The following is a 10432-nucleotide window of genomic DNA, read 5'->3' as shown; positions in this document are numbered from 1 at the left end:
CGCCTTAGCTCTGCTGAGTGGGAATATAATTCAGCACCAAGGACAGGTAGTGCCTGTGTGTTTGTGTGGATATAATTGAGCACCAAGGACAGGTAGTGCCTGTGTGTTTGTGTGGATATAATTCAGCACCAAGGACAGGTAGTGCCTGTGTGTTTGTGTGGGATATAATTCAGCACCAAGGACAGGTAGTGTCTGTGTGTTTGTGGGAATATAATGCAGCACCAAGGACAGGTAGTACCTGTGTGTTTGTGTGGATATAATTGAGCACCAAGGACAGGTAGTGCCTGTGTGTTTGTGTGGATATAATTGAGCACCAAGGACAGGTAGTGCCTGTGTGTTTGCAAGGATATAATTCAGCACCAAGGACATGTAGTGTCTGTGTGTTTGTGTGGATATAATTCAGCACCAAGGACAGGTAGTGTCTGTGTGTTTGTGGGAATATAATTCAGCACCAAGGACAGGTAGTGCCTGTGTGTTTGTGTGGATATAATTGAGCACCAAGGACAGGTAGTGCCTGTGTGTTTGCAAGGATATAATTGAGCACCAAGGACAGGTAGTGCCTGTGTGTTTGTGTGGATATAATTCAGCCCCAAGGACAGGTAGTGCCTGTGTGTTTGTGTGGATATAATTCAGCACCAAGGACAGGTAGTGTCTGTGTGTTTGTGGGAAATTCAGCAGAAAGACAGACACACACACACACCTACCTATAAGGGAGATGATCCAACAACTGTTTTCCTTCCCTCTACAGACAGACAGTTTACAACAGTCCAGGATACTGGCAGAGCAGTACTGCAGGGAGGCTGTCCGACAGATACAACAGCTAGCTCCCTCCCCTGAGAGGGAAGCCTTAGTTACATTAACTCAGAAAGTTTTAAATAGAAAGAAATAACATAGAAAGTGTCACCTTTATTTTATAATGGTTTTCATAGTGTTTAAAATGTTGTCAGTGTTTAATATATGCCATATTTGTTGCTGTAGCAAGACAATGTTTTGAAATGGACTATCTTGTTTTTTTTGCACATTGATTGATGACATATTCCTGCACTGTTTTCAAAGGAGACAAGCTTTTTTTTAAGTACTTAAAATAGCACATGTAGCTATTGTGATCAAAATCAGTCAGCAGAGATGAGTTCGGATATGAAATTTCTATGGTTCATACTCTTCATCTTCAGTTGCCACATTTTATTTATGTGTATGAAGTATTATTAGGAACAAACAGTCTATTTGCCAGAAAAATGTTTTGGCAATGAGTACTGGGAGATCAATTTCTGAGTTCAGGAAATGTTCAATTTTGCCAAATATAATAAATCCATGCTGTACATTTTGTACCAGAGAAAATGAAATATCAGCACATCCTAAATTTCATGTAACGTCGGCAATTGCTACGAGTTAATGTCTTTGTTCTTGGATGTTCCATAATTACATGAGTCATTACATACAATGCATGTATGTAACAGAGAACAGTGTGATTGTGTCTTTTCCTTCTCTTCTGCTCCTGGACTGTAGTACCTTCACTCGTCACTAGTGGGCGCTTCAGTACTGACGATCAACTTCAGATTCCATCCGTGTATATAAGCAAGGACATTATACACAGTCTGTATAATGTCCTTGGTATAAGCAAGCTACAAAGAAAGTTACAAGAGTATACTACAGACAATATTGAATATGGTAGTGTAAACACCTGTGTATTTGATTTCTATGGCTACTGCATGTAAGGCCATGTTGATTTGATTATGTGGATGACATCCGTGCACACATGAATTTTCGTCCGTTTCCAGAAAAAAAAGTTTGCAACCTTACTGTCAATCATACAAAATGAGCGAATATATATCATATGTTGCAAAAGAAGTATCGGAAAGTGTCATAGAATGCCGAAATCAATTCAGGAAAAGAAGAAAATGTGGAGAAATGAAAATAAAAGTTTATCATGATTCGCCACAGCATATATATTCTGTGTGTTTAGTCATTTGTTCAATCTTTATCATAGATTTCATAATGAAGGAATTTTTTGCCACCTTTTTTTTTATTCGAACGTGTCAATTTTGAGGTTCCCAGAGGATGTCATCCATATAATCAAATCAACATGGCCTAAATGTCAACAAACTAAATTTTGAACAAAGGTTGAAAACAGACTTGAGCTATAATAGGATGGATTCCAGCTACCCCCATACTGGCACAGACCTCAGTTGGGGTGTGGTCAAGGGAAGGTATTCAAGGTACATGTATGTACCATGTATATTCATGTTAAATCTCAAGTTTCAGATAAGACATTCACAGGGAAAGTTGCAAGATACAAGAATATTTTATTGCAGAGTTATGATATACAATGACACCCACCACTGCATGACAATATTTACAACAAAAATCATAAAAATTCAGGACAGGTGTTGATGAAAAATACAATCAAAATGTGAAACCAGCATTTATATCGGATTGTTCCATTCTAAAATCAGGGAGGGTGAATCCAATTATTTTGTTTGTCACCCCATATCCCCTTTCACTAGTCCCTTAGTACGAAATTTTCATACCAACACCCCTTAACCTTGTAAAATCGTATAGCCTACTTTCTGACTTCCAGGTTCAACTTTATCTGTAAATTGGGAAGAAAAAAAATTGGAAATGTCCCTTAGTGGTATCCAAAAAATAATATAATTTTAATAAAAACCAGGTCCAGGCATCCTATTATAGCCCCAAATGCTACGTTTGGAGCCATGAAGTCAACACAAAAGGCTGGGTTACAATTCAAACAATGAATTTTGAACTTTTAATCAAACCACTGCATTGATAGATGGAAAAACTGTAACATCTGGGAAGAAAATGACTTTCCTCAACTGTTGGGGGCAAAATATGAGCATTTTTGAGATGATTCATAACCAAAATCTTTTTTACAATCAGAAAAAAATGAAGATGCAAATCCAAGAACCAACAAATTAAATTGGTGTGGCCTTAGGACAATAGATATGTAAACTGTCTGCATTCTAACGTGTCATGCTGCAATTTTTTTTACAGTGTGACACAAATGTAACATTTCTGGGCATAACTGACTTTCTTAACACGATTTTTAACACGATCTCCTATTTGGGAGTAAACCTACCCTGATTTCCCTCTCAGCACATTTGGATTTAGTGACAAAATTTTGTACATTTTTGTACTTCTGCCATTTTCTTACTTCTGCCATTTTCCTTAGGCCACAGCAAGTAAATTTTTTCGATGACATCCTCCGCAGACTCCAAATCTAATGGGAGCGGGCAAAAAAACAAAACAAGGCGAGCCGAAAAAAACAAGGTTCCTACATTTAATAATTTTGACTAAATCATTGTAGAAATGGTTTTGATTCAGTGGGAACATCACATATACACAGCCAGCATCACATATTGCTGCATCAATGTAACAAACAAAACATTAAATCAGAGCCGTTTCTTGTCTCCTCTCTTCATATTTATCTGCCATCCACCTTCTGGCATGGCAACAGACATCTTTGCCCATTTTTGGCATGTTGACCACAGTCAGAAGTTAACAAAATTTCTTGTTTTTTTCCCCAAAATCAGGCGAAAATTGATGCGTGCGCTGATGTCATCCATAAAAATTACTTGCTGTGGCCTTGGTCACCCTTTCCAGAAAATGCAGTGCTTCATTGCAGGTTACTTCTTACACCTATATCATACTACCGTATAAAACACTACAAGAACACAGTATGCAAATTCATAGCCATATTTTTATCCATACTTGCATGTTTACAAAGTGCCATGATCCAACCTCCATACTTACAATGAGTGTATCTATTGGGTGATACCATGTTACAATAGTCCAATAGGCCTTGGTAAGAATATAATATTCTTCTCTGAATGCACAATGTTCACAGAATTAATAGGATCACCCCCTTCAGAATGCAGGCTTTCTACTTAATCTATGGCATTCTAGTGTGAGCACCACTGTAAAAACTGGCCATTATTCCAATCTCTGTAGAAATCTATTGTCAACAGTTCTAAGCTGCTTGTTTAAAGTCTAACCATGGCAGAGTCCTTGTCAAAGTTCTGTGTAGTATGATGCATTCAGAGAAGATTATACAAACATGTACTCTTGTCCTGACCTAAAATGTAACCGAATTACCATTACTTTCCATAGCTTTCACCTCGTACAGCCCCTCTCTCTAACCAGTCTTATACAAAGGTATATGTACAACTGTCAACCATAGTCAACACAACTTTTAAAGAAACTAGAAACCAAGTGATTGGAAACTTTGTGCTTGTACAAAGTAAAAACATATTACAGCCAGGTCTATAGTATAACGCTTTTGTTTACAAAAGTCATCTCCTTTTATTTAACATACCAGTTAATTCTTCAAAATAGTTACTCCACCACGTGACCCTTAACAAATGTTCAAAATGGTTTCTTCCAAAATCAGACAAATTTCACCTTTCTACCAAATCGTCAGCCATATGTGCAAAAGTCTTCTTTCTTGTGTTACTCTTCTAACACTGCCTCAAAACTTCCATTTCAACAGCATTTCATAACTGTGAAAAGCTGCATTCAAATATTCTGATACTAGTAAATGCTCTATTGTCAGTCTTAAACATAACAAGTTACAGTCAATGCCAAATTGACAATGTAGCAATTATACTTTCAGTCATTTTTTTTAAATAATGGGGACACATTTTCAAGTATTTCTCTTGACAATAGTGACTGAGAACACTGCGTTACTAGTATTTTAGTTTTGGCTTATTGTATCCATCAATTGTGAAGATATCAAAAGACTACTTAGGGTACGTCTTAGTCAACACCATGTGTAAAAATGACATTAAAAATGACCAGTACACATTTCAAATCACTTTTAAAACTTATCCAGTAGGAAACAGTACTAGTTAGGAGTTGAGTTTTTCCTTTAGCAAAGTAGATTTCAGCTCCAATATACAGTAATCCTGTGTGTGGAGTATTACATTGTACTGGGACTTGTGGACAAATATTAGTAGATATTTCAAAATCCCTCATAATAGTTTTACTGTCAATGGCTTGTGAGTTGAGAAATCTGAGACAAAATGTGGAGATCTAGGGAGTAGTGGGATCACACACATATACAGAGACATAAACACATGTAGATTTACCTATCTATACACACAAGTATCTAGTGTATACTACCTAGAGAATATGCCTTGTTTGGGTCTCAGTTTACCTTTCCAAATACAGATGGAAAGATGGCATTTTCTTGTAACTGTATGACTGCGATCTTTCAATTTTTGGTGTTTTTATTCACCACGTAATTAACAAATATGACACATGGCCTTGTATTATACTTTCAACTGAAAACAATTAATTTACAGAACATTCTCAATTTCAAGGATTAAAATGAATGTTCTACTGTCAATATCATTGCTTTTTGTTGCTTATTTTTCCTTCTCAAATTGTCAAGTGAATGGCAAGACTTGTAAAATGCTCCTTAAGAATATGCCAACTTTCTGCCATTATAAGTTTGATAACTGTGCTTTATGTACATATACAGCTTTTTTAGCACAGGAGTATTGGGAGTCACTTGACAAATTTTCAGCTGAGTCTGGACTAAGATGTAGAACTACTGCTTTTCAGTAGAAAAAGTTGGAAGAGGTGCTTTTCTTTTAGAATTCCGAGAAATTCTTTAGCATGTGAGGAAACGCACACACGCAAAAAGGAAGCGTCAGAATTTGACATCTTTGTCTCTAACAAGAGTTGACACGAGTTGTGTGTCACCGTATGCACCATTACATCTCAATAGCTATGGCAGTATAGATATACATTATATATACAATATCTGTCCACATTAACAATGCCTTATTTTGCTCAGTGCATGTTGGAGGAAGAAATTCCTTACAAAAGTCCGCAAACTTGTCAAATTTCAGAGATCCAACTGTTTAACAAGAAAAGAATGTTTCTGAGTGTGTCTTACAACAAAAGTCTTACAACAAAACATGTTGGATACTTTCCCGTACGAAATTCCTTGAAATTCTTTTTGGCATGGAATACACACACCAATGTGCATAATTTTTTCTACATATTTGATATCTTTTGACAAAGTTCATAGTGCCAGATATCAATAGCATTTGTTAGTTACTAAATCAATGGAAAACTAAAACATGTAACACGAAATCTGACTCAATGTACAGGACAAGTAAATGGACTTTTCCAAAATTCGCTCCTCGCGTAATTCGCACATCCTCTTAATCATGTTAAACATAATCAATTTTTAAATATCTCTACCGAAGCAGGCAGAAGACCTCAGGAATTCATGAGAATCTGTTCACTCATCATTCCATGGACATTTTCCACAATACAGTAGTTGTCAAAGATTCCAGCAGGGTTCTACCTAGGATTTAATTTTAGCGTAGTGGTACTGGACGCATGTCAAGGGAGCAAAGCGACCAAGAGGGGGGATGGGGCAGAGCTTCTAAAAAATTGAGCTAAAAAAGGGGCCATTTGAGGGATACCCAAAGGGAAAAAATGTTATTTCTAAGCCCGTTAAAGGTATGTACAATGTATCCTTGATTGGTAATTTTTCACATTTGATCTGGCATTCTTGAACAAAGAAACACAGTCACAATGCCCCAATGCTGTATGGAAAATTTAGTGTAGGGGGTCAAAATTATAGCGTAGGGGGGGAAATTTAGCGTGGGGGTGAAAATTATAGCGTAGGGGCCCCTACGCTACTTCGCGCTAGCTAGAACCCTGTCCAGGGTAGACTTCTCATTCTGTCCGTGGGCCTTCTGCCCAGCTGTTCTAGGAGGTCTAGTGAGCGCTTTACGTTCCTAAAGGTTCAACGTAGTTTCCTGGGAAGAGTCCATGGGCGCCGTTCATCACGCCCTCGTACCAGCCGTCCTCGTTCTTCTTGATGACGTAGATAATCTGACCCTCGTTAAACGACAGCTCATCCTCTCGTTCCCTCTCATAATCATACACCGCGACCACTGTGGGAAGAACAACTGTTACAGTAAATACATATAGAATACAACACGGTACCAGCCCGACCGCGAGTTGGATCGCCCGCAAGTTTTACTTTGTTAAATTGTATTGTATTGAGACTGCCAACATCTAAAGAAATTGAAAAACTGCCAACATCGAAAAAAAGCTAATCCCTACCTACCAACCCTAATTTTTTCAGGACTGAAACAAGAAACAACAGGTGGGCAGCTATGTTTTTACACAGATATGAATCTTTATTGCATGTTCTTGCCCAGATGGGCTAAATGCACAAGAGGATATGCAGTATGCAAAACATGAGTATTTCATACTGGAAAGCTATATTCTAATGCAATACTATACTATACAATACTATATACTACCTATTATCTACTGTTAGTTGCCCTTTCTTCTCTCTTTTTGAAACATTTGGAAACATTATTACATACATGTAGTTTGTCTGCTGTACATTTGCTCTTGCATGACATCAAGTACATGTAATTAAACGTGTCCTGCTTTGACATTTTCTTACATATCTTGTCTAAATTGTAAAGTATCGAATAGTTCTTGGCGTTCATCTTTATATAATGTACAGTCAAGTGGAAAGTGTATCTCGTTTCTACTATATCATACTATATATCATACTTCTAAATGATATATTCTGACCTTTCTCTAAGAACTGTTGTGGCATCCAGTTGTCATCGTTATCGTGCCCTAGCGGTGGTGGTGGCGGCGGTGTGTGGGAGTGTCCGTAATCAAACATGTCATTCTCCATGTCCGGTGGCGGGGGCGGCGGTGGGGTCGGGGAAACTGTCGCAAACAAGCAGACATACTCATCGCAAAACTTCTCCTCATACATACAGAAAAAAACTGCACTCATCAAGTTAGAACATATTTTTATAAGCAAACTGAAAGCAAAAATTGTCTGTTGTTTTTCTCAAAATTCAAGCATCATCAGAAATTTTTCTCAATATTCAAGCATCATCAGATCTAAATTTTTCTCATCAATTTTTCTCAATATTCAAGCATCATTAGAAAATAAGTTATTCAGCATACATTTTCAAATTCCATACAATATTTGCAGCAAAAACAAAGCTAGAAAGCTTTCTCTGTAAAAAGCTACTTTGGGTAGGAGTTTGAAGCACTGTTATCAAGGTTTATCAAAGCAATATAAAAACAGACTGATCAGTAATAGTACATGCGTCAGACACAAAACTGTACCTACAAATGTAAGTCCATACATGCAGTTCATGACGCATGCACTAGAGGGCACACATGCACATCTACTTCCAAAGTGACATAATCAGTGCAACATTATGTATAGAAAGAGGCAGACTATCTAAGATCTTATACACTACCAGGATACATACATACTGTACAAGGCATTTGATCTACCATCTTGATAACAACATCAAAACATGGTTTTTAAAAAGTGTCAAACTGACTTAAGCTATGTGACCTCATTCGATGATGTAATCAAGATGGCTGACCAATCAGTAAACAGAACTGTTCTGAACATTTTGTCAGTAGCATTTCACAGGTGTTAATTTGCATTAGGAGCAACATCAAATAAAAACTGCATTTACACCACATTGTTAGTTAAGAGAATCATTAGTTTAGTGTGCTGGGTGGGACCTCGAAAGGGTGATAGTCATTTTCCTCCGATACGACTATGTTAGAAGTGAGAAAATTTGAGTTAGTAGAAAGTTTATATCTCTTACCTACAAAAAATATGTACATTTAGTCAGGACAGATAAAGATATGAATCATAATAGACCAGAATAAAGTATTGCTACAAGAGGTGCAAAGACTGGGGTTAAATTTCAGCTTGAATGTAGAACTGTACAATGTAGTAACAAATGCACATAGCAAATCTCATAAGGCAAGTGTTATTCACGCAAGACAAGTATTGAAGAACTATCTGGCAGAGAGAAGAAGAAATTTCTAAAAGTACAAGCAAATGTACTAGAGATGACAATAATGATCAGTCTGTCTTGATTGTAGTGCTGCATACCTAAACCCACATTTAGGTTCAGGTCCGGATTCAAGTCCAGAGGTTTAGGTTCAGTTCCGGACTCGTAAGTCCAGACCTAAACCCTTGGCATATACAAAATTGCATGTTGGCAACCTTGCAATGTTGTCTGGGTGAAACTTTGGCCACATAACATGGAGGCCGACACTTGATGATGCCTGATGGCAATGTTTTCTTCATTTTGCAGCAAAGATTTTGCAATCTACGGAAGGTTTTACATTTGTAGGTGGTTTGGAAAGAAAAGGGGTATGTGAAATGGTCTTTTATGGTAATAAGTCCGGACTCGGTTCTTGACTTTTGGGTTTTTTTGGACTTGAACCTAAACATTCTTACAAGTCCAGATCCAAGTCCAGTGAACCGGTGTGCAGCACTACTTGATTGGTTAAAGCCAAAGCAGGCAATAAGTTTTAGTCTACAGACAACTGGCCATGGTTGGCTAATATACGTAGTTACTACATGTAACAGACTGAAGAAAAACTTCATCAGAGGTGTTAATGTTATCGGTAAATACATTGCAGTAGTGATGCCACATCCAGAAAATGAGAGAATGCAAGTACAGTCCTGATTGGTTAGCTTTGTTATCAAATATAGCAATAGACTGAGGTAAGCCAAATTCACAGAAATGTAATAGTTTGTGAGCTAAGTATGTGAGTGAAGTATCCACCAATAAGGAATGCTGTAGTGCAAACAACAGGTGCTGATTGGCTAGTTGGAACACAAGACCACAGTGTGAAATATGCATTGTTGATTGGTTAGTCCAAAACATTATCAACCAATAGAGAGGGTTGTAAGATTAAAAAAAGGTGCTGATTGGTTAGTTTGGAAACAAGACCACCAATAGCAAGAGAGCCATGAGGTAACCACCACCTTCAGGCTGTGCATCATGATTGTAGCTGGAACGTTCTACGTTGTGTGGAGGGGTGCGAGGGGCAGAAAAAAGGGGCTGTTTTTGCAACCAAGAAATCCGTGCTGCGAGGGGAGCAGAACCTAGGGCATAACGGGGAAACAAGGATGGCACATGGAAGAGTTGGACTAGAAAATAAAACTTTTAACAACAAAAAAAACATCAAATCAAGAAACAGGAACCCATGCAAACATAAGCTACTACATTTCAAGGGCACAAAATATTATACAAAAAGATAACAACTTTTCTACTCTCTGAACCTAATTTGGCAGCAGAATCATACAAAAAATATAGATTTTGCACATGCATTTATATTCTCTGAATATAAGCTTTTCATTGGGTTTCAATGTTTTAATCATTTGAAATCAAAGGCATTCTAATATTTTGTGCACGTTGAACGAAACACAACTGAACATCTTGACAAATAATACAAAGTGCAGATTAGCTGATAATTAACAATGAACACCAAAAATCAAGGCAAAGAAAACTTTGGGCATGAAAAGAAAAGAAAGAACAAGCCCTCTCACCATCCGACCGGCTGGCTCTCTGTGCGGCGAATCCCGTGAGGGGGA

At 37.6% G+C, this 10432-nt stretch overlaps 2 protein-coding genes across 2 annotated transcripts in view; one reads left to right on the top strand and one right to left on the bottom strand.

Moving 5' to 3' along the window:
* LOC109486654 (decaprenyl-diphosphate synthase subunit 1-like) overlaps nt 1–1022 on the top strand; it is a gene marked incomplete at its 5' end in the record, with an annotated part of 10853 nt that extends 9831 nt beyond the window's left edge. The window contains one exon of the mRNA XM_019790507.1: nt 749–1022. Within this exon, the coding sequence (XP_019646066.1) occupies nt 749–889 (141 nt within the window). The remainder of the gene's footprint in view (nt 1–748) is intronic.
* Nucleotides 1023–5433: 4411 nt separating this feature from the next.
* The window catches only part of LOC109486692 (abl interactor 2-like), a 34653-nt gene continuing 29654 nt past the window's right edge, over nt 5434–10432 (bottom strand). Inside the window, 2 exon segments of the mRNA XM_019790583.1 lie at nt 5434–6932; nt 7591–7734. Coding sequence (XP_019646142.1) covers nt 6766–6932; nt 7591–7734 — 311 coding nt within the window. The 3' untranslated portion in view covers nt 5434–6765.

This window comes from Branchiostoma belcheri, unplaced genomic scaffold, assembly GCF_001625305.1.
Source record: "Branchiostoma belcheri isolate BF01 breed outbred unplaced genomic scaffold, Haploidv18h27 scaffold82, whole genome shotgun sequence".
NCBI lineage: Eukaryota > Metazoa > Chordata > Leptocardii > Amphioxiformes > Branchiostomatidae > Branchiostoma > Branchiostoma belcheri.
Note: the sequence above shows the minus strand (reverse complement) of the source record. Positions and strands in the feature narration are given on the sequence as shown.